Source organism: Daphnia pulicaria, chromosome 1 (genome assembly GCF_021234035.1).
Source record: "Daphnia pulicaria isolate SC F1-1A chromosome 1, SC_F0-13Bv2, whole genome shotgun sequence".
NCBI lineage: Eukaryota > Metazoa > Arthropoda > Branchiopoda > Diplostraca > Daphniidae > Daphnia > Daphnia pulicaria.
This window is the reverse complement of record NC_060913.1, coordinates 2,974,234-2,997,748: the sequence shown is the minus strand read 5'-3', so window position 1 is coordinate 2,997,748 and position 23,515 is coordinate 2,974,234. Positions and strand designations below refer to the sequence as shown.

The 23,515-nt window shown below is 35.8% G+C and overlaps 2 protein-coding genes and 3 long non-coding RNA genes across 5 annotated transcripts; all 5 read right to left on the bottom strand.

The window, feature by feature from the left end:
* Positions 1-766: 766 nt before the first annotated feature.
* LOC124321047 lies at positions 767-1,560 on the bottom strand. Its single transcript, XM_046783957.1, has 2 exons — positions 826-1,560; positions 767-781 (listed from the first exon to the last, which is right to left on the bottom strand). Exons 1-2 carry the CDS (start codon positions 1,558-1,560, stop codon positions 767-769), a joined length of 750 nt encoding a protein of 249 aa, XP_046639913.1.
* Positions 1,561-4,663: 3,103 nt separating this feature from the next.
* Positions 4,664-5,665, bottom strand: LOC124330080 (Bloom syndrome protein homolog). Its single transcript, XM_046788685.1, has 4 exons — positions 5,562-5,665; positions 5,237-5,501; positions 5,085-5,130; positions 4,664-5,021 (listed from the first exon to the last, which is right to left on the bottom strand). Exons 1-4 carry the CDS (start codon positions 5,636-5,638, stop codon positions 4,861-4,863), a joined length of 549 nt encoding a protein of 182 aa, XP_046644641.1. The 5' UTR covers positions 5,639-5,665; the 3' UTR covers positions 4,664-4,860.
* A 285-nt stretch (positions 5,666-5,950) lies between these two features.
* Positions 5,951-8,544, bottom strand: LOC124321304. Its single transcript, XR_006914244.1, has 7 exons — positions 7,914-8,544; positions 7,485-7,854; positions 6,813-6,905; positions 6,550-6,731; positions 6,354-6,438; positions 6,111-6,288; positions 5,951-6,051 (listed from the first exon to the last, which is right to left on the bottom strand). It is a non-coding gene; the product is annotated as an uncharacterized LOC124321304 (long non-coding RNA).
* A 17-nt stretch (positions 8,545-8,561) lies between these two features.
* LOC124321303 lies at positions 8,562-8,922 on the bottom strand. Its single transcript, XR_006914243.1, has 3 exons — positions 8,880-8,922; positions 8,685-8,734; positions 8,562-8,591 (listed from the first exon to the last, which is right to left on the bottom strand). It is a non-coding gene; the product is annotated as an uncharacterized LOC124321303 (long non-coding RNA).
* An 11,097-nt stretch (positions 8,923-20,019) lies between these two features.
* On the bottom strand, positions 20,020-20,720 carry LOC124329306. Its single transcript, XR_006916743.1, has 3 exons — positions 20,409-20,720; positions 20,212-20,297; positions 20,020-20,066 (listed from the first exon to the last, which is right to left on the bottom strand). It is a non-coding gene; the product is annotated as an uncharacterized LOC124329306 (long non-coding RNA).
* Between the last annotated feature and the right edge of the window lie 2,795 nt (positions 20,721-23,515).

Below are 23,515 nucleotides of genomic sequence, written 5' to 3'. Positions count from 1 at the left end.
TGACACCAATAGATAGTTTTTCGTAAATTTGTGTGACTTTCTTTCCAGTAACTCTGTCAATAATTTTGAACGAATTGATTTCTTTGTTGAGAATTCCGTCTACCAGCAGACGTTGAATGAATGTCTTTGCGTTGCTTTTTTCCAAAATATTCCTATTAAGAAAAGCGTATAATTTATCTCATAGAAAAGCCAATTAAACAGATTTAATTAAATTTCGAAATAAATAAATCAGACAAGTTACCATTTTTAGAAATTGCAGTGCTCTTTTGTTGTAAACAAACATGTCAACTAGTTTTATAACGGTAATTTTTAAGTTTGGGTTGGCTCTGATTGCATCCTTACCCACTCAACCTCTTCGGAAACATAAACCTTTGTTGCAGTTTTCTATATTGCAATTGAAATCAAAGAATTGTAATATACCACCACATCTCATTAGTAACAGTAATACATTGACGCAGCAATTGTCACAGAAAACGAGTGAATCTTCGTCACATTCCTTTAGGCCGCTCTCCAAGATGTTTTGGAATTAACGAATTGTGACAATCAATAACGTTTTCTCAAAACGACAACATTTCAAAAAGCTCTTTTTAATCAACATCCCTATTTTCTTTGAGTTTTTTTCCTACATGAAAGTAATCATTAGTCATTGTTTTGATTACCTGGATTCACGCATCTTTTTAAGTAAAAAATGATTTTTTTTCTTTCTGCTAGTCCTTTCGGACAATCCCTCGGCCAGTGGATTTGACCGCAGAAGATGAAGGGCCTTTCACAAACTATCCAACTGGGATTAAATTTAACATTCTTAGTTTTTAAAGAAGATTTAACCTGTGGAGGTGGATTCGCTCTGGCTCCCACTGCTAGTTGTGATGCTGTTGCTGGCGGTGGATCGGACGGTTTTGGTTGTTTAGGAGATGGAGACGATTTCTCCTTTTCCACACCTTTAATCCTGTTGTATCTCTTGGCTGCATCGATTTGTTCTCCAATAAACCTGATAACTCCTTCGATGTCCGTTGTTTTGTTAGTTACCAATTTCGCCCATTCTAGTTGTAGCCTGGAAAGAATCAATTTAATTAATCTTGCTCCGAGGAGTCCGCCAAAGGAACTTGTGGGGACTCTTAACATTTCCGAAGCGCTTATGAGAAAATGGAGATTCAGTTGAAAACTCCTCAGTGCTGGTACATCATTCCCGTCCTTCATGGGCTGCAAAGTATCCAATTTTTCGAAGTGTGCGTCGATTAGGACGTCCTTCCTCCCGTACATTTTCTTAAGCTCGTCGATAGCGACTTCATAATATGCATCTGAAAGTTCAAGATTATTTACTAATGGATAGGCTTCGCCTTTTAGATATTCTTTAAGGTAGTCAAACTTTTTCACGTTCGAAAGTGTTGAGGAATGCACAGCTGCATTGAAGGATTCCCAGAATTGGGTCCACTCCAGCACATCCCCTCTAAAATGCTTTATTTTCCGTTGCGGCAATCTGATTGACTGTATTGCTGAAGCTAGAGCTGGAGCTGTTGTTATGTTTACGATTGGCGTTGGAGGTGCCGGTTTGGCCGCCATTACTTGTGCTATAAGGTCTCTGGTCATCTGAATTTGATTTGCCTACATTTCTTCTTTCTTTTTCCTCCTCTTTTTTGTCTCAATTGCTTTCAGCCACTCTTCTCTTTTTTGCTTGATGATAGCACTTGCTCCTAATACTTCTTCTTGAGTTTGGAGAGTGATGTTCTGCTTCTCATCAAGCTCCTCTTGCGCGGCTTTGATTGCTTTCAAATTTTACTCGATTTCTTTTGATGCTACTTGGTATTTTTCGTAGAGACTTTTTAGTCTTGATTCATGTACACCTATGCTGTTGATGTCTTCTTGGGTCATCACCCCCTACTAAAACACCGCATACTAATAACGTTATATGATGGTCAAAAACGAATGTGTACAACCACATCGATTTTTCGAACGTTGTATTTATCTAATTTTTGTTCGAAGAAATTCATCTTAAATTTTAGATTCGCTTAACGTTCATAGCATGTACGAATACAACAATCAATATCAGCACCTAAAATGAACATAAATTTTAGGAACGGATTTGAAGGTGAAATCTAGAAAGTAGATATTTCACATTTGTAATAAACATCTTACGTTAATAGAACATTAAACGCTGAACATATATCTAATCCGCAAAATCGTATATTCATGTGACGTGCGGGATCGCATGTAATATAGGAAAATTATGCTTCTATTTTGAATGTTGGGCGAATGTTCATATAACCTTTCCATTTGTACAAAGGTGTATGTGATTCTAGCCTCTTGGCGCCATAACTATTTATAAGAACATCTAGCTCAATGGTAGAGCACTAGCCTTGTAAGCCAAAGGTCTGTGGTTCGATTCCCAGCTCCGACTTCTCTAATATAACGCTTCGGAAGCATGGCAGATTGGATATAGATACCAATGTATGTGTATGTTTTTTTTATGTTCTATGAACATACCAAAGGTATTCAGAAGAGAACTATAATAGTATATGACTAAATGGACATTGAATGCGCGGCAATAGGGAATCAAAAATGAACATTATATTCATATACCATTTGAACATCCACATACTTTTTTTGAATCTCACATTTACATGCAATGAACGTCGACGTTTTAGTAGGGCCTTGTGGCGAATCCATTGATTAGGCCTATAGCCCTCGTCATGTGGTCTTTTGTGCTTGATCTTGAACTTTTTAGTTGTTGAACCATTCTTCAGGTTGATGTGGCTCTTAAAGAGCTGTTGTGGTTACCTGGGGAAAAGGAGAGAAATGAAAATTTAATTTAATTTTTGTTCACTTGTTAATTGATTAGCCCGTTTCTTCTTCGCATATATTCCTTGGTGGCGCGGAAGCGTTTCCGTTTTTCTTTCCACTTTATTTGAACTCCCTGTGATGGATCTGTAAAAAATGGATTTAAGTTTGGAGCTAGGGCGATACCCTGGCTTCTTGCAAAAACCCGGGCTTAAACCAACTCAATTGAGCGAAACTGATTTTTTTTTAATAGTGGCGCCACTTGATGTGGTTTCACTATGCCGAGAGAGAGCTGTGTTTTTTTTGTGGCGCTCCTTGCGGCGTGCCACTACACTGAGCGGGAGAGAAAAGAGTTTTTTTGTTGTTGTTGGTGGCGCCCCTTATGGCGTGCCAATACACTGAGCGGGAGAAAAGAGTTTTTTTTGTTTGGAGGCACCGATTTCTCGGGCTCCTTATGTAATCAAGTTTTTTTTTTAAAGAAGAATATAGAAATAGAACATAGTCATTAAACAATTGTACTTAGCAGTGTAGTACTGCCATATTCAAGAATACAATTTGTTTATTTAGTTGTCTGGATTCCTTGTCTCCCTACCTCTTGTGTTTTTTCTTGACCAGAGGTGGCTAGGACGAGCACTGAAGTGGCCACGTTGACCTCTCGCTTCTTCACTCCTGGCGTTTGCTGTTCTGAGAGCTGGATTCCTCTCCAACTCTCTTTCGAAACCACACCTGTCCTCGTTCGTGGAGCTGTTGTCGTCTGATGAGCCCTCGAACGAGCTTAGGTGGCGAAGCTGGAGCTCGTCGTCCTCTTCCAATTCCTCTTCCGACTCTTCCTCCGATTCCTCTTCGTGTTCACCCACTCTGGCTGCTTGCTTGATTGGAGCTCCAGCTACTGCTGCTTGCTCCTGAGGCTCCAGATGAACTTGTTCCGGCTCAATTGGAGCTGCAGCTGCTGCTGCTTGCTCCTGGTGCTCCTGATAGACTCGTACTGGCCGCGGATGTTGGACGATGTCGGGCAGTCTTCGATGACGTCCGGCAATCGGGACTGAACAGGCGGTGGAACCGGTTGTGGGGCCGGTTCCGGGACTGGCGGGTAGCGACGGTCGTCGTAAAATCTTGGCGGAGAGCGTTGGCTTGTTGCTCTGCGTTGAGGAATCTTCTTGCTATTGGCAAGATTCCCTGCAAATGAGGGGCTAGGGAACCGGGTGGCAGCTGGTCGTCCGGGAGCGGCTCTCGCGGTGGAGTACGAGGTGGTGGTTCCACCCAGGCCGGCAGCAGCCCTTCCCGGCGCAACTGCACTCTCTTAATCCGCTGGCTTCGTTTTCCTATTTCAAAACTGTTTGGAGACCTTTCGGCTCCACTAATTTTTTGTTGAGACAGGAAAAAAAAGAAATATTATTTCTAATTCAGAAGATCAATAAGAGCGAAATGTAAGGGCATGGGGAGACAACACACGAGCAGAGAAAAAGACGAGTTCGCGATTTCCTAGATTTAGGCCAATCTGTAGGCCTATTTGCAGAGTCGGCGTGGCTAATGGCCGCCCTCTCAGGCTAGCCCGATAGAGAAAGGCGAGAGATTGAGAGGAACGTAAATGAATTTTTGAGCAGAGATCCCCCCCCCCCTATTCGTCGTTTTTTGTGCGTTTACAATTTAATTCACTTTTTGTTTTAACAAATGGGAAACAAAAACTTCAACGTTGGTTTTTTTTTGTTTAGCCCCAGCCGGTTTTACAAGTTAAATTTGAGTGTTTGAGTTGAGAGGGAGGACACGGTGTTTCACTGGTTAGATGATTGTTTGAAGGGCCATGTAAAAACTATATTATATTTGGTTGGCGTGTACTACAGTTTTTATGATGAAATAAATACGACACAAACGACCACGTCCTCTCTCAACGATAAATTTTTACTTTAATACAGCAATTTTAATGGGGCGTAAAACAATTAAAGGACGGGAAACAATGAGTGGAGTTGGTTCCACCTAGCAGCGGCCCCCAAGGCAGAAGTCGCAGAAATGCGCCGGTGTGCAGACGCGGCGTCCGGATCTTGTCGTCGTCGTTTGTTGGGATTTATTCCCAACAATCACAGTAATTTATTCCATACCGTCAGATAAACGTTTAAAAAAGAGAAGATTTGAGAAATTGTAAAACATCACGCTTGACGCAAGGGACCCATCTTGCCCTGCTCTTCCACATTCCTGATAATAGTAACTAAGCGAACTTGGCATGGTGAGATGATACACAAATTCCAAATCTTAAAAATATTTAAAAAAATATTTCAGAGCAAATAATTAAATTTCAACCAAAATATAATTACTGGGTTTGTTTACGCCCATTCCAAAAGCGCTAGTAGCCCAAATTATCTGTGATTACAAAATCAGAAAAAGCTTACTTACAAAAGAGTTATTTTAAAAATTAAAACAAATTTTTAAAAATATCCATTACAATTTAAAAAAAAACAAACAATACCTGGCACAGTCCTGCCATCCAATTTCCCTGTGAAAATTCTCTCTCAATATCAGAAAAACTGGCATGATATGTAGCGGCGGTAAAACAAGATTTAACAAGATGAAAGGAAAGCGATTCGCATTCAAATCGGGAAGAGCAGTACACAATACCGCATTCTGAATTGTGACATTCCCCAATCATTTCACCCACAGTTAGATTGTTAACTGACGTTGACTTTCTTATCAATTCGAGTTGCAGGTTATCTCTAACGCAACTGTTAATTGACCTGGTTGAAAATATGAATCTTCATAAAACATTCAAATTTGCAGAGATTTCGACAAGTTACATGTAGGGGTCGTGTAGCAATAGCGAAGTACAAATTTTCATTTGGTTTTTGGGATTTGCTGTGCCAGTAAGAGCCATGATAGGCCCATGGAAACAATCTTCGTAACACCCCAAGCATTCCGTATTCTATAAAAGCAAAAAGAAGACATTTTTATTAACGACAACAGTAATTAAAATTTTAATCGTCACCGAAATTCTGTGCCGAAGAACATATACAATATGCTTCGTCAATCACGAACCGCAACAAATAGCCTTTCTGGTCAAGAATCATCATAAGTTTTTGAAGTTTGTTTCGTTCGCCAACTTCAATTAATGTCTTCACTAACTTTTCAGGTGTGAAAAAAACAAATTTCACGTATAAAAAATTAAAATTTGCAATAAGAAATTTCAATTTTTAAATATAGTAAATAAAAATATTAATGTTGCGTCAGAGACGTGAAAAATTCAGTAGCATTTGCATCGTTTTCAACGCAATCAAAACTGGCCTTTATCTAAAACAACATTTCATCAAATTGCACATGTAATTGAAATGATTATTCATTTTAATTACCCCTAGACTTTTCAAATAGTTGACTTGATCAAACATCAAAGATTTCAAAGGGGAAACGACAAACGTCACTCCACGCTCAAACAATCCCGGTAGAAGAAAACCGGTTGACATTTCGACGAGGCAATCTAGTTTGGTCAAAGCTGGGTCGATTACTTCAACTTGCTGTGGATTCAAAATACTAGATAAATTAAATAACACCTTTTTCATGAATTAGATTTACAATTCATGAAAATTTTGGGTTACCTGAAACCAAATAACTGCATTGCAGTGGTCAGTGTGTGTGTTTCAACAGGTTTAACAAAAATACTTCCTGCAACTACCACATCGACTGACGACATCAAAGAATCATCCATTGAAATTCAATTTCCATTACATTATAAAAAGAAAATGTCACAAATCAATTTTACTGAAAACTATTGCTTGATAACCGGCAACTTACTCGCTATCTTCATTTTCGACAGTTGAGTTTGGTACTGCGTTTAAGGACATCTTCTCAAATAGTAGATTCAATAGTAACAAAGCATGCTCATGTTTCTCAAATGTCGGAGGAAACATTGGATAAGCTAACATATTTAAAGCAATAATTTTCCTGTCCAATTCAGCCACAAACAAATCTCTTTCCTATAATTGCAATATAACATATGATATTGCAATTAAATATTAATTAATCCATCATTTTTACGTAAACTTATTTAAAATTACGTGTTTGAAGGTAAAAATGTCTGTGTTCACAGTGCTCCACCAGACAGAAATTGACTCTTAGAGAGTCATTTTCTTCTCCACAGTGCCCTGAGACTGTAGAAAATAAAAAAAACGAATCTTATTATAGATGTAAACATCACAATATAGTCACGAAACACTTAATTTTGCACAAAAAGTCGAATTAGGACAACAATGTTGATTCAAACAACGAAACAACACTGGAAAAACAAAGGCTACACTCAACATGAGACGAAACTGGAGAAAAACCATCGACGTCATCCATATTCCTTTTACTACTGAAAAATATTTATACAATCACAAAAACTTTCACAAAATTTACTGCTTTGAAAACATATCCAAGTCAAATTTGAAAACAAGACTACATCGAAAAACACTGGGACTTGAATCTCATCCAAACACAAAAAGATTTGCTAGTGCAACGGTCACAGATATAATAAATGTTTCCATAATGCAAAAAATTTCCTTAAACTACATTTTCATTGGAAAATTCACTCATTACTTGAATAAAACTTTAGGAAATTTGAATTTTAGAAAATTCATTTAATTTCCAAAATCTAAGAAGCGTTATATTCATTAGATGTGAAAAAATTGAAAGAGAACTGAAGAAGGAAATTTCACATTAGAATAATAGATGAAAAAGAAATTAAATACCACTCTTCTTGGACGCTTTGTAAGCAACCATATCGGCCTATAAATATACAAATAATTTTAATTAATTACATAACATGTAATTAAAATGTTTTTCCTTAGCCTTCTCAGTTTTCCTGAATATGGTATTACAACTTGACATTTGTATAACGCAATTTATGTGGTTGATTCGGCAGCCTTTTTCAAATCTCTTCACGAATGACTCCGCAACGGCACGTTTCACAGTGAGCTCGACGAATACAGTCTTTTTTCCTTCTTTAGACGTTAGTCTCTCAATGTGATCGACTGGACCACATTGAGAACAAAAGTCAGCTAAATGAGCATCAGTCACATCAGCACTGACACTGTAAAATCGTACGACGGATGTCGCAGTCTAAAAAAATTACAATTAAAATTTAATGTTTATTGCAATTTTGAAAATTTCAAAATTACGAGTGTGTTAGGCATATTTCTGTTTTGCTGGGTCAGTTCCGACTGCATAGAGGTAGAAAGCGTAGTTAGATCGGTAACACACGTTGGCGTTGACGGAGCAGCCATTGTTTCAAAATTTATAGCTTGTACACTATTTGACAGAACTACCTGAAATTTTAAGTAATATTTCAATTATAAATTAGGTAATTGAAATATTAAAAAAAAAACTGGTGCAGGCATAGTTGAATATGGCATTTTTAATTTCACAGCAATCTTTCCAGGAAACCTTAGGGATCGTCGTTCCATGGCAGTTAAAAGATTGTTATGTTTTTCAATTGGTCCAAAAACGACTCCAGTAGCAGATAGAATATCGCTTTCATGAAATTGATGAACGCTGACAGCGATTACGAAACCCAGCAACTTTTTCATATCTTTATGAATTCCAATTGAGCAGCGATCAGTATAGAGATCAGTATAGAGAGCAGGTCAGTATAGATAATTCTGAAGGCAACGATGAGTTTCCTGACTTGACTAACAAGTATATGTATGTCAGAAGCATTGAGGACATTCCTGATCGGGAAATAATTGGTGGGGAAATTTAAAAAAAAAAAAAACATACTTCAATTAATAAAATGTTTTTGTATAGATGTGATAGGGATCTTCTACAAAAAAAAAGAAGAAGGTGATATCGTTGCAGTCCTATACCAAAGAAGAGCATAGTATTAAAATTTTGGAAGACAAAGGCAAGAAGATGAGAAGTAGGAAAGACAACTTTAAAATTCTTGATAATACCTTTACTTCAATTTCAGATGGAAGTGGGTTGCTCAACAATTGAACAGTTCCTGCAAAAAATGAAAATAGAATAGTTGAAGACCATTATAGGACTCAAAGGAGTGTGGTTAGGAAGGGAGAAAACCTAGCCTGTGTCACATATTACGACACAATTGTAGAAGTAAAGAATTGCTTATTACAACACCTCTCACTTACTTATACTTTATCGTAGATCAATCCAGTAACCAAGCTGGCTGAAGAACTGAAAAAATGGATGGCGGCTGAAAGTTCAGATGGAGAAACTGTAGAAGCCACCAAATAATTAAGGTTTTCCATTGCAAATGACTCGGCAACTTTCTTAACATTGAAACGTCCTTTAAAGACTAATAAATTTTGAAGACCTTTCTACTTACTTGGAAATTAAGATGTTAGTCTGTTGTAGCATTCCCTCTCTATTCGGGAACGGAAAAAAATCTGTAGCGACAAACTTAACAAAGTCGACTACAATTTTTTGGAATTGCACTAGTGGTATTGTTTTCTGTTCAATCTAGTTAAGGGAAAGAACTTTCTTTTGATTCGGGAGATGAATCTAAGACAAATAGATCCTAAGAATTGGTTGTGGTCTATTGACACTTGACAGTTGGGAAGATTATTGCGCGAATTACGACACTGTAGTATGGCAATCCGTTTCACACTTTTTCTCTTTTACGACACCTCGCCATCTAGCGCTCGCTCTGCAAGTTCAGCTAAAAACAAAAACAGTCTGACAGAGCTGAAGTAAAAAGCATTTTATTGTAATTAAACTCGCTGTTTAGGTGAATTCCTGTTCCAATTTTAACCGGCAAAATTTTGCACATACAGTTAATAGGCGACCAGTGATTTGTATTTTGAGATAAATTTTGAAATGCATTTTGAATGATCGAAACTAACTTGATGTCTCACTATATGAACGATCCTCCGTCTCACAGGATAAACATGCATTTCGCTCAGGACTCACTACTCATGACATTCTTTTAAACTTTCCCAGTTAAAGTGAATTTAATTACGGGAACTCAAAATTTATGATGGGCTGTAAAGAAACGACCAGTAATTTTATTCAGGGGGAAAATATAGTATTGAAACCAATTTAAAATTGAATATAATCAAATTCATTATCCATTTCGTCACCCTCATATACATCTTAATTTCTCGTCTTCATAGTCAGCTTCGGTTCAATCAAATCATAGATTTCAGTACGATAAGATTTGATATTTTTCTTTAGGAATGCATGAACTATTAGATGACAATTCTTTCATAGATTGCCCTGGCTGTTCATCATTCCTTGTGAGCAGTATCTAACAGTCTATTAGTTTAAAGTTTTCTCTGAATGAACCTATAAATAAATCAGAATTTTTACAGTTAATACAAAAATTACATGTAGATGTTTTTTTTCGTTAGGATCCACTCCCCGGCGTATAAAAAATGCCCGAAGGACATTACCGAAGGAATCTTGTTTAAAAGAGAAAGCATATTTTTAAACCAATTTCGGTTCGTTAAGAGTGTGAAACGACGAATATACGTTTTCAACTGTAGATTGATCTAGATTTCCCACATTATCTAAAACAGATTGTTCAAAAGATCCAAAATCAGGTTGCCAATCGTCTTAATCAATGTCTCTGTTGGGGAAATTTTAGTTATTTAGGAAAAATAGCAAATATCACAAAAGTATTTACTGTTGGTTGTTGTTGGGAATGAATGTGGTTTTTTCCAGGACTGAAGCGTCATTTGACGACGAAGGATATTGTACCATTACATCTTCTTCAATAGCTCTATAGATGAAATATTTGTTATTTTAAACTAAATAACAAATATGATTAGTATCATACCGTTCGTTAATAGTAGAAATTTGTTCTATTACCTCCAAGTCCGTATCTTCATTCCGTTCGTTCTTGTTCGTTCCGTTCCGTTCGTTCCGTTCGTTCTTGTTTCCGATTCCGGCACTTCCAATGCTCTGTAAATGAAAAATATTTGTTATTTATGAACAAATAGCAAATAAAATAATAAACTTACCGTTCATGTTTGTTAGCTTCTCGTCCTCCATGTAACCTCAACTTGTGTTTTTCAATCGATTCTTTTCTTCCGGCAACAACTTTACACATATAACATGAATAGGTTAAAATTGTATGCTTTTTGATTTCATGATTTAACCTAGATGATGCGTGAGAAAACGGAGATTCACACCGTGAAAATCTACAAATGATTTTTGTAATGTGTTTTTAACTGTTCAATGTTATTTCTTTTAGATGGCCGATGATACAAAATCAAAAAATCAAAGCTGAAAGAAAATTTGACTAAGGGCTAAAATTACGTCTATGAGTGGGATTACAATACCAGAAATACCACCTCTCGAGTCAGTAGAAAATCAACAATATTCTCGAAAACTCGTTTCTCACACGTTTTACTAGCATCATATATCGTCACTCCATTCCCATAACAAAATGTTCACAACAACAAGAACACATTTACTTTGTTTCTTCATATCCAGTTTTTTGTTAAAAACGACAAAACCATTGGGTTGTCGTAGGTTGCAATTGCATGAATGATTGATAAAAGAAAGCTCACTTATGAAAATTATCAGGAAATAAACCAGTGTAGACGATAGTTCTTCATTTATCAAGTTCCCATGAAAGGACAGCAATCCTTCTCATGATTCTCAGGAAATTTAAAGTCAAAATTAAAAAATTTGAACAAAACATTTTTGGTAAGAAACCGAAACATTTCTTGATGCATAAGGAAAACACGTAAACTTCTTAAGCAATTTACCAGTTTTTCTTCACATTGTTACTAAGAATTTTTAGAAAAAAAAATTGCAAAAGGGCTGATTTTCTTAAATGTGGCTTTTGGGACCCTCATCTCCTTTCAACATCTTCTTTTTAGTACCATCACAATCTAATTAAAAAAAATCAATTAGTCTTATTTCTTAAAATGTAACATTAAATAAAAAATTTACTAGATTGCCATTATTCTTCAAAAGCCTCAGCAATGGAACTTACTTTCTCATTTTACTTCTTTTTTACTTCTTCGTACTTCTTCATTTCTTCCTTGAACTTCTTCTTTTCTTCCCCCAGTACTTTTTTTTACCCAAGACTCTTCTTTCTCTGTACTTTTTTTCTGTTTTCTATATTCTTTAGCTTTTTATGACTTGGACTAGGCTTGGCTACACATAATTTGTTCTTGGGGTTCTGCACCGTCATCATTGCCACCATCAGGTTGATTTTCTTTTTCTTGGCTTGGATCAGTTTCATATATTGCTTTCCTGGTTCGTCATTATCTTCTTCTTTATCATAACTTCCTTCATCATTATCTTCTTCTTTATCATAACTTCCTTCATCATTATCTTCTTCATAATTTTTATCCATTTTCATAGACATCGTTGACAGAGAAGGGAGCATCAGTTTCTAAAGAAAATGCAAACGTTTAATGTGATAATTTTGGATAAAAATTCACTGACTCTCTCAATTCCTACGACTGCACAGACGTCTCAAATAAGGGTGGGGACGCATCCGGTTTGTTAGTGTAACGAAATGGACGAAAGACAGTTGGAAGAGCTCAGTTGTTCTTGCTCTTCCTTTGACTTATCCGTTGATGTATATCTGAGCTATTTGGCTCATAACACTTTATAACAAAGACAAAAATCACAAGACAGGTTTTACTATTTTAGATCTGTAATGTTGTTGACTGAAACCGACTAAGTTAAATACTCAAAAAGAAGAAATGAATTTTTCAAATTTCAGTTGTCGAGTCCAAAAAATTGTTGGGTAAAAAAACAAAATATTGTTTATTTAGTTTTAAGTTTTTCGGTTTTCTTTTTTAAATAATCTGTAGAAAAAATAGTCTAATTACCAATACTTAAAAAAATAACATGGGTTGCATTTATCTTCTAAGGATTCAGCCAGGATGCTGATTTCTTCTTCAGTAATATTTTTCTTCTTCTCTTACTCCACCTTGTCCTTCCTCAATTTCTTTTTTTCCTTAATCAACTGCCTCTACATCACTTTCTTCTGAATTACTGAAGCTATTAAGGGATGACTCACAATAAGTTTCTTAAAAACCAAACAAACAAAAGATTCAAATTAAATAAGTATGCAAAATTATGAACTTAACTTATTACCACATCTAAGAAAAGGGAAGCCTACAAACTGTGTTCCGACGTAATTTTCTAATACCACATTTAGAAAGAAAAATTATTAATTGATATAGTTTTATTGTTATTTATAAGTTACTTCAAACAAATCCACGGCTCTTTTAAATTCATTTTGAATACATTTACAGTCTAACCAACTGACTTCAAGACAACGCGAAAATGGCTTGTATAATTTAAGCAATAGTTCCATTTTCCTCTACTAACACAGGTTTTTTCCTGAAAATTGTTATAATTTACTCTGCGTTAAACGTGTTCTGTTTGTTTCGGATGTGGCTGGCCATATGAATTGTAATTTTTGGTAATTGAGCATTCAAGAAAACTGAGTGAACGTACCCGTAAATTAAAAATATTAATGAATTTGTGAAATTTTTGCAATGTTACAAATTTATACCAACTAAGAAAGTCCTTTTGACTTTGAGAATTGCTGTTTTGGCAGTGTCGAATCCTTTATTGAGACTGCGTCGTAAACTCTTTCCTAGGTAGGCAGGGATTCGTGATTTCTGCTGTTAACTTTTTGAAGTCTTCTTTTCCCTCTTCCAGAAAAACATTGCTTCGTCGAGGATGTAGGGCATCAATTCCTGTATTCAATATATGCAAGAATTCCTCTGTATACAAGTTTTCTACAATATCAATATATTGCCTATACAATACGTCATCAAAGAGCTCACCCAGAAAGGAATTACCTAATGCTCGGTGAATTTTGGAATAGGAAAGAGAAGCCAAAAATGATTTATTTCTTTCTAAGCACTATAAAAGATCTTGCAAAGCTATCTATCGAAGGTTTTGAGTAGAATCTACACGGGGAAAAAATATCTCCCAATGTTTTGTACTAGGAGCCTGTGCAGATGCAGTAGCAAGGTGCATGATGCAGAAGTTTATTCAATTCATGGAACTTTTGGCTGTCCATGGGGCCATACAGATTGAAAACGATTGCCTTGTCAGGTAAAGAGTGATTTGCATTTATGTTTGCTTAGCTGGAATGGACGTTCATATTCAATGAACGTCAGATATAAAATCGAATAACAGCAGATATAAAAGAGAGATTAGTCAGCCCAATGCCAAACCTCTGTGCCAAACACTTAGTTATTGAAAGTTTCTCGATTGAAATTGTGCTTAAATACATTTTCCAGTTCATTATCACCTATCCCCAATATCACCTCAACAAATCCATTCTTGTTTCTTGTTAGGTTGAAATAAAACTTGCCAGAGACTTAACATTTGTTATGGTAACATTCATTGAATATGAACCTACAAAAAGAACAGTGGTTTTTGAAGTTAACAATTTCTGGCAATTATGGATTGGATTTTGATGGTTCTTTGTATGTGGATACCCTTTGAATAAATATGAGGTGTCAATTACAGTCCAAATAATCATAGCTGTAATGACACATTTTCCGTATTATTATCTTTCCAACATTAGTATGACATAGGCAGTTTGTTTAAAACATTGCATTGACGCCCTTAATTTTAATTTACATGACATTAGTTTGACTAGAAATCACATTTTGTCAATAAGATGAAAAATTAAACAAATTCAGTAATAAGTTTTTGATTGACTTGACGAGTTGAACCTGGACGTGGTTTGACAGGAGTATTGCTGCTATGTATAACGTATTTTTTTTAGCATCTGCAATGTGGAAGGCAACTGGCTTTCCGTTTTGAAGAAACCTCCTAATATTGTATTCAAAAGTTGTGACTTCATTTTTAATCTTTTGAAGCTAATCTAATCTTTTGAAGGTAATCTGACCGGGTTCTCTAACAAGCTATTTTATCGTTTATCTTCATATTCCTTATCTTTTTTAGCCTACTGAGGACATACAATTTAGTATGTAAAGAATAGATTATATGGACTCATATAGCTTTAAAAAGGTAGTTGACTAACTATCGTTGACTAATAACCTTCGTTACCTTTGTTTTCTGCCAGGTTGTTCAAGCCAATGATTTTAGATAAGGTCTACCGGAAAAGACGCTCGTTTGAAGAAAAAAAAACAAGACGCTTGTGATGTGGATGGTCGCGATGTTTAGTGAAGATGATTTAAATGTAGAAGATGTTGTGGAATACAGACCGGAAGAAGTCGAACCAATAAAAAAATCACTTACTATCAGAATTTTAGCTATACATATGTTCGAGCCATTTTCTTATTGCTTATGTGTGTTTTGACCCACACGATAGCTTTTGTTTCTATAATCAATGAGTCATATATAGGCAGTGCTGCAGTGCAAATGGCACTGTCACTGAGTGCTGTGAATAAGAATTTCTGCTGGACCAATTAATCAAGCCGTAGAGAAAAATTCTTTGTGCGCAGTATTTTTCAAAGCAAACTTTCAGGAGTAAATGACGAAAAACTGTTAAAAAGAATTTTTGCTGGATCGTTCCAATAATAGGAAAAAAGTTTTCTTCGCAGTTTTTCCCAGCAAACTTTCAGGAATCAATGATTCGCTGGTGTAGAGACTGCGAATAAAGAATTTCTCCAAAAACTGGACCGACCCAGCAGAAAATTTCTTTCGCACTCACTGACAGTACCATTTGAACAGCAGCACTTCAAATAAGATTCTTTAGGAGCAACAATATTTGTGGTAACCCCAAAGTTTTTCGTAACAGCGATTTCGTCAAATTCGGCACCACTTTTGTTCTTTTTTGCCATGCATTTGTCAGTTTTGGCACCTCCGACGCATTTAGCGATTCCTACTTAGCCAGGAGTCGTGCAGTTATATTTGCTTATTATTGTGTTTGTGTGTTTTGTAAGTTTGTCATCATCGCTAGAGATCTTGACCGGATGTGATCGGACCAAAGACCAGGAGGTTTTTCCTTTTTTTGTCTGGTCTTTGGATCAGAAAAAATTCTAGCCCGATTACGAAAAAATTGAAAACCCGATTACAATGAATTAAAGAAATCAACTATGGAAGGCGAATGAAGATGTGATTTAAAATTTGATGATATGGAAATCAAATTTTTCTTTTACATTCTGTTCAGTCTCAGTCAGTTAACTTCTTCTAAAAAAGTACCGAAACTGGGGAACACAATGGATTTTTGTTTGATAACTACTATTCAGGAGTGTAAGTTGTTGTTTATTTTATTTTTGAATTAATTATTGAAAAAATCATTATTTATTTTAGTTTGCCTTGTTAACAGATGGGAATTCCTAAATTGAATCGAGAAAACTTAAACTAACAGCATCATAAAGTCCACTCTCAAGAAATATATGAGTGAGACTGTTATTACGGAACCCTGCCCACCAAATAGGCCTGGCAATGCTTAAGAAATGGGTACAATCTATTCTTACATCGTGAATGTTAAGGAGAGAAAATACGGAGGACCTCCGCCAAACTGGATGGTTCCCCATCCACCAAGCAGCTGCAAAGTAAGTTTTCCCAACCCTATATATTAACCAAAAATGTTAACTGCATTCTGTTAATTATCTTTCTATCAATTTTTTTTAAATTTACCTCTTGATGTTTAGAAGATAATTTTATTCCGTAATTTTTAGACTGTGGATCTATTTGGTGTTTACGGCTAATCATGGATCCCCTTACAACACTCAACAGCGGGTATGGGCTTGTAAGATTTACTGCAATTAAGCAGTACGATAAGCTGTTAATCAGGTAGAATTGCAATGGGAAATAATCCATTCATAAGACATTTCATTAACGACGATTATGATTTATTTGTTATTCATGTGCAATTTGTACTCGTAGCTGAATGATTTGCGTATCAAAGGATCAGGTGCTCTGCAAGTTCAGAAGGCGGAGAGAGGACGCGAAAGGAGATGTTAAAGAGTGTTAATTGAAATGACGGTGCTAGATCCCGACGAAAAAAAAGAGAGTAGTTCACATGATCTAGAAGAGACCACTTCTTGTGAACTATGAACAGAAGGGGACGCAGTTACTGTGTTACATGGAGATCCTGTATGTCGCCGTATGTAAGTGCCCCTATATTTGAACTCTGAATCACTCGGATGACAAACATTCCCTCTCCTATCCCCAATTAAGATTCTAAAATTAACAAAGAGAGTTAAATACCGATCATAAATTATATGGGATAAGAGATAAAGGTACAGAAAAATAAAAGTTTTAAACTGGTGCCGAAACGGATAATATTAATGCCAAAACGGACGTTTTATTAAATATTGGAGGAAGATGTATTCGTATAGAGTGCCGAAACCGACGAAATCGCTGGGAAGAATAAAAAGTGCTGAACAGGACACCCAAAACTTCGTTAAATCAACATTGCATGGCCCAGTAGGTTGGATCGAATTGTTTTTTTTTATGAATTCAAAAAATCAGCCAAGTTATTTTATTAATCTATGTTTCAATATGTTATGTTCAAAATTTGGGGGAAATTTAACCACTGGTGTGTCTCCGCCGCTCGTTTATGTCTTGAAAAAATGCGGAAAATTGTTTACCTTTCATAGGTTTTTTTGAATAAAATCTTTACCTTACCAGCTTTGTTTTTCAAAATTAGAGGTCTTATTGAGCAGATAATAAACTTTAAGAAAATGTATTTTTTAAATAGTTACTAGTTACTGAGAAAATTTTATAAAACTATTAAAATGTAGTGGTTTTTCTTTTCTTATGAGAAATTGCACTGTGGCGCTACTAGTCTTTAGCTTTAACTCAATTTTCTCAATGACTGTAAAATGAAATGGCATCAAGCTACATAAATTTTTAAAGCAAAAATGATGAGCTATATGCTAGTTTCTGTCGGAATTCAAATATAATTGAGTGTCATGTGATGTCTGAAGCCATTGATAAATTTTTTCATCGCCAAATTCCAGTAATGAAGATAATGGAACTACTCATCAATTTGAAGAGTAACCTTCACGGTCCTTCTATGTTGAACCATTCTGAATGGTTGGATAACAGGGCCCAAGTAGCCCTCAAATCCACCTTGTCATCTCGGCAAGACAAAATCATTGCACTTGAACTGATTGGTGCTTCACTACACAGCTATGTTGAAGAATATGGCTTTGTTGCGAAGTTTATGAGCTGGAGAGAAGCCATGACTCTTCGTTACTTTTATGGTGATGTTCTGCCTAAAACAACTGACGTGTCTGCTTCATCTGCTGCATCTTCTGTTGTCTTCGAAACTACTGAGGAATTCATGTCAACGGAAGACCTGTATATATTGGAGGAACATTTCAAGCGTGACGTAGTTGGCCTTGGCGTTGATTACCCTGATGTGGAAGTGCATAAAAAATGTATCGTTGAATTAAGGTTTCAATCGCTTCTTGTGATTCGAAGAATCGGCAACCTAGCGAATCACGGTCCTTCCTTTTACATCAAAAGTTTGTACGACTTTGTGACAGGCAAGATACAAGATGACAACGCGCCCTTTGCTGTGATGAACCCCATCGTTTTCAACACTTTCTTGCTCATCCTGGAACAAACGACTAAATTCGATCCAACGCTACTTTCCCGCAAATCATTTGATATTTTTATCAAAACCCTTAATTTTGCGTCTCGTTTTTTTGCTATTTTGGCAAGGAAACCGCCCTAATTTAATGGAAGAAAAGAAATTTTATCCTTCGAGAATCTTTTGGTCATCACCAAATCCATCGCAACGATTGCAAGATATTTCTTCAACCCAGCAATGATATCTGCCGTGAACTTTGAGGATGAAGATGTTGTAGACGGTGAAGACGATGACGACGATGAAGATGATGAAGACGCTGATGAAAGTGAAGACGAACGATTCATTGATTTCGAAGGAACTCTTGATTCGATATCAGAAAATTTGAACTCTTTGGTAGATGAATCTATTTACAAATTTGCAAATATCATTTTTCATTTAGTTCTCGTACTGGAGTCCATGTTCCCTAATGTAAAGAACCAAGAAAAGCAGCAATTGGAAGAGTATCTTTCGAATTACACTATAAACTACTTTCTAGAACGCATGACCACTGTTCTTCACGTGACCTTGATCTCATGCAACTCTTTCTTAAACTTGGAGCTCGAGTAAGCGCCATCGACTGCCATTGACCAACTCCGCTCCACTATCCGGTCAAAAACAAAAGGGCTTATTTAAATGTTAACCTGGCCATAATTCGGGCTTTGGTGTATGCTGGAGCTCATCTCCACCTTGGCTGCAGATGACAAGAAGACCGTCATCGATATTTTAAAGAGTTATGGGAATATGTACAGAGGAAGAGGCAGAGGTGTCGCATCCGATGCGTAATCCGATGCGTTAATCAGTATTGTGTTTCCTCTTTCTTGGCATTGTGCTCTAGTCATCCGTCGGGACAGAATTCCCTACGATGTAGATGGGCTTCCTCGTCACCTCCAGGAACTCCTCTCTCGTCAAATTCGTCGTTAAAGGTAAATTTAAAAGATTTTAATTACTTTACTTATGTCATTATATATTTTTTTTTATTTAGATCCAAACCATTTAACTCAACCTGATGACCACGCTGATAATTGATTTCGCTTTCGTCTTTGGGTCGTTAAATTTAGTCCGAGGATTGATTCGAGGGGTCGGAAGCTCTAAAAAGTAAGGTTTTTGGCGGTAAAAAAGCCAAAGAAAAACGAGAAAATGTTACAGATTGTTTTGAGGAAAGAAAAAGAAAATGAAAGGTAGAAAAGGCAGAAATGGGTGTTACAATAAGAAAATAAGCGGGAATTAAGGAAAAAGGAGAAAGAAAAGGGAAAAAATAGATAGAAAAGGGGAAAATCCGGTAAAAAGAAAAAGAAAAGGGGAAAAGTTACGGAAAAGAAAAACTTTTCCATAAAATGCAATTGATGCAAATCACGGAAATGGGCCTAAGGGCTGTCAGCTGATTTTGTTGAATACGCCCAACAACACCAGCTGGACTCATCAACTTAGTTTCTGGCGTAGTGTTTGATCCTGATCCACACGTTGGGACTATTGTTTAAATAGTGAAGTGTGGGATTTATTAGTTGTGATGGCTAAGAGTAATTTGGAGGAAGATATTTTTAACGGGTTAAAACAACGAGGTATTGAGCTTAACACTCACGTTGAAAATATCTTTCGGTTTACTGGATATAATAATGCAAGGACTCTAGCCAATTTCAATTGCGCAACCGGTGTGCAAGAAATTGAAGAATGTGTGCACTCCACTTTGGGAAAAAAGGAACGTCATGTCAAGATGGACTGCCAGACAAAGGCAAGAAGGTGAGAAGTAGGAAAGACAACTTTAAAATTCTTGATAATATTTTTACTTCAATTTCAGATGGAAGTGGGTTGCTCAACAATTGAACAGTTCCTGCAAAAAATGAAAATAGAATAGTTGAAGACCATTATAGGACTCAAAGGAGTGTGGTTAGGAAGGGAGAAAACCTAGCCTGTGTCACATATTACGACACAATTGTAGAAGTAAAGAATTGCTTATTACAACACCTCTCACTTACTTATACTTTATCGTAGATCAATCCAGTAACCAAGCAGGCTGAAGAATTGAAAAAATGGATGGCGGCTGAGAGTTCAGATGGAGAAACTGTAGAAGCCACCAAATAATTAAGGTTTTCCATTGCAAATGACTCGGCAACTTTCTTAACATTGAAACGTCCTTTAAAGACTAATAAATTTTGAAGACCTTTCTACTTACTTGGAAATTAAGATGTTAGTCTGTTGTAGCATTCCCTCTCTATTCGGGAACGGAAAAAAATCTGTAGCGACAAACTTAACAAAGTCGACTACAATTTTTTGGAATTGCACTAGTGGTATTGTTTTCTGTTCAATCTAGTTAAGGGAAAGAACTTTCTTTTGATTCGGGAGATGAATCTAAGACAAATAGATCCTAAGAATTGGTTGTGGTCTATTGACACTTGACAGTTGGGAAGATTATTGCGCGAATTACGACACTGTAGTATGGCAATCCGTTTCACACCTTTTCTCTTTTACGACACCTCGCCATCTAGCGCTCGCTCTGCAAGTTCAGCTAAAAACAAAAACAGTCTGACAGAGCTGAAGTAAAAAGCATTTTATTGTAATTAAACTCGCTGTTTAGGTGAATTCCTGTTCCAATTTTAACCGGCAAAATTTTGCACATACAGTTAATAGGCGACCAGTGATTTGTATTTTGAGATAAATTTTGAAATGCATTTTGAATGATCGAAACTAACTTGATGTCTCACTATATGAACGATCCTCCGTCTCACAGGATAAACATGCATTTCGCTCAGGACTCACTACTCATGACATTCTTTTAAACTTTCCCAGTTAAAGTGAATTTAATTACGGGAACTCAAAATTTATGATGGGCTGTAAAGAAACGACCAGTAATTTTATTCAGGGGGAAAATATAGTATTGAAACCAATTTAAAATTGAATATAATCAAATTCATTATCCATTTCGTCACCCTCATATACATCTTAATTTCTCGTCTTCATAGTCAGCTTCGGTTCAATCAAATCATAGATTTCAGTACGATAAGATTTGATATTTTTCTTTAGGAATGCATGAACTATTAGATGACAATTCTTTCATAGATTGCCCTGGCTGTTCATCATTCCTTGTGAGCAGTATCTAACAGTCTATTAGTTTAAAGTTTTCTCTGAATGAACCTATAAATAAATCAGAATTTTTACAGTTAATACAAAAATTACATGTAGATGTTTTTTTTCGTTAGGATCCACTCCCCGGCGTATAAAAAATGCCCGAAGGACATTACCGAAGGAATCTTGTTTAAAAGAGAAAGCATATTTTTAAACCAATTTCGGTTCGTTAAGAGTGTGAAACGACGAATATACGTTTTCAACTGTAGATTGATCTAGATTTCCCACATTATCTAAAACAGATTGTTCAAAAGATCCAAAATCAGGTTGCCAATCGTCTTAATCAATGTCTCTGTTGGGGAAATTTTAGTTATTTAGGAAAAATAGCAAATATCACAAAAGTATTTACTGTTGGTTGTTGTTGGGAATGAATGTGGTTTTTTCCAGGACTGAAGCGTCATTTGACGACGAAGGATATTGTACCATTACATCTTCTTCAATAGCTCTATAGATGAAATATTTGTTATTTTAAACTAAATAACAAATATGATTAGTATCATACCGTTCGTTAATAGTAGAAATTTGTTCTATTACCTCCAAGTCCGTATCTTCATTCCGTTCGTTCTTGTTCGTTCCGTTCCGTTCGTTCCGTTCGTTCTTGTTTCCGATTCCGGCACTTCCAATGCTCTGTAAATGAAAAATATTTGTTATTTATGAACAAATAGCAAATAAAATAATAAACTTACCGTTCATGTTTGTTAGCTTCTCGTCCTCCATGTAACCTCAACTTGTGTTTTTCAATCGATTCTTTTCTTCCGGCAACAACTTTACACATATAACATGAATAGGTTAAAATTGTATGCTTTTTGATTTCATGATTTAACCTAGATGATGCGTGAGAAAACGGAGATTCACACCGTGAAAATCTACAAATGATTTTTGTAATGTGTTTTTAACTGTTCAATGTTATTTCTTTTAGATGGCCGATGATACAAAATCAAAAAATCAAAGCTGAAAGAAAATTTGACTAAGGGCTAAAATTACGTCTATGAGTGGGATTACAATACCAGAAATACCACCTCTCGAGTCAGTAGAAAATCAACAATATTCTTGAAAACTCGTTTCTCACACGTTTTACTAGCATCATATATCGTCACTCCATTCCCATAACAAAATGTTCACAACAACAAGAACACATTTACTTTGTTTCTTCATATCCAGTTTTTTGTTAAAAACGACAAAACCATTGGGTTGTCGTAGGTTGCAATTGCATGAATGATTGATAAAAGAAAGCTCACTTATGAAAATTATCAGGAAATAAACCAGTGTAGACGATAGTTCTTCATTTATCAAGTTCCCATGAAAGGACAGCAATCCTTCTCATGATTCTCAGGAAATTTAAAGTCAAAATTAAAAAATTTGAACAAAACATTTTTGGTAAGAAACCGAAACATTTCTTGATGCATAAGGAAAACACGTAAACTTCTTAAGCAATTTACCAGTTTTTCTTCACATTGTTACTAAGAATTTTTAGAAAAAAAAATTGCAAAAGGGCTGATTTTCTTAAATGTGGCTTTTGGGACCCTCATCTCCTTTCAACATCTTCTTTTTAGTACCATCACAATCTAATTAAAAAAAATCAATTAGTCTTATTTCTTAAAATGTAACATTAAATAAAAAATTTACTAGATTGCCATTATTCTTCAAAAGCCTCAGCAATGGAACTTACTTTCTCATTTTACTTCTTCTTTACTTCTTCGTACTTCTTCATTTCTTCCTTGAACTTCTTCTTTTCTTCCCCCAGTACTTTTTTTTACCCAAGACTCTTCTTTCTCTGTACTTTTTTTCTGTTTTCTATATTCTTTAGTTTTTTATGACTTGGACTAGGCTTGGCTACACATAATTTGTTCTTGGGGTTCTGCACCGTCATCATTGCCACCATCAGGTTGATTTTCTTTTTCTTGGCTTGGATCAGTTTCATATATTGCTTTCCTGGTTCGTCATTATCTTCTTCTTTATCATAACTTCCTTCATCATTATCTTCTTCTTTATCATAACTTCCTTCATCATTATCTTCTTCATAATTTTTATCCATTTTCATAGACATCGTTGACAGAGAAGGGGGCATCAGTTTCTAAAGAAAATGCAAACGTTTAATGTGATAATTTTGGATAAAAATTCACTGACTCTCTCAATTCCTACGACTGCACAGACGTC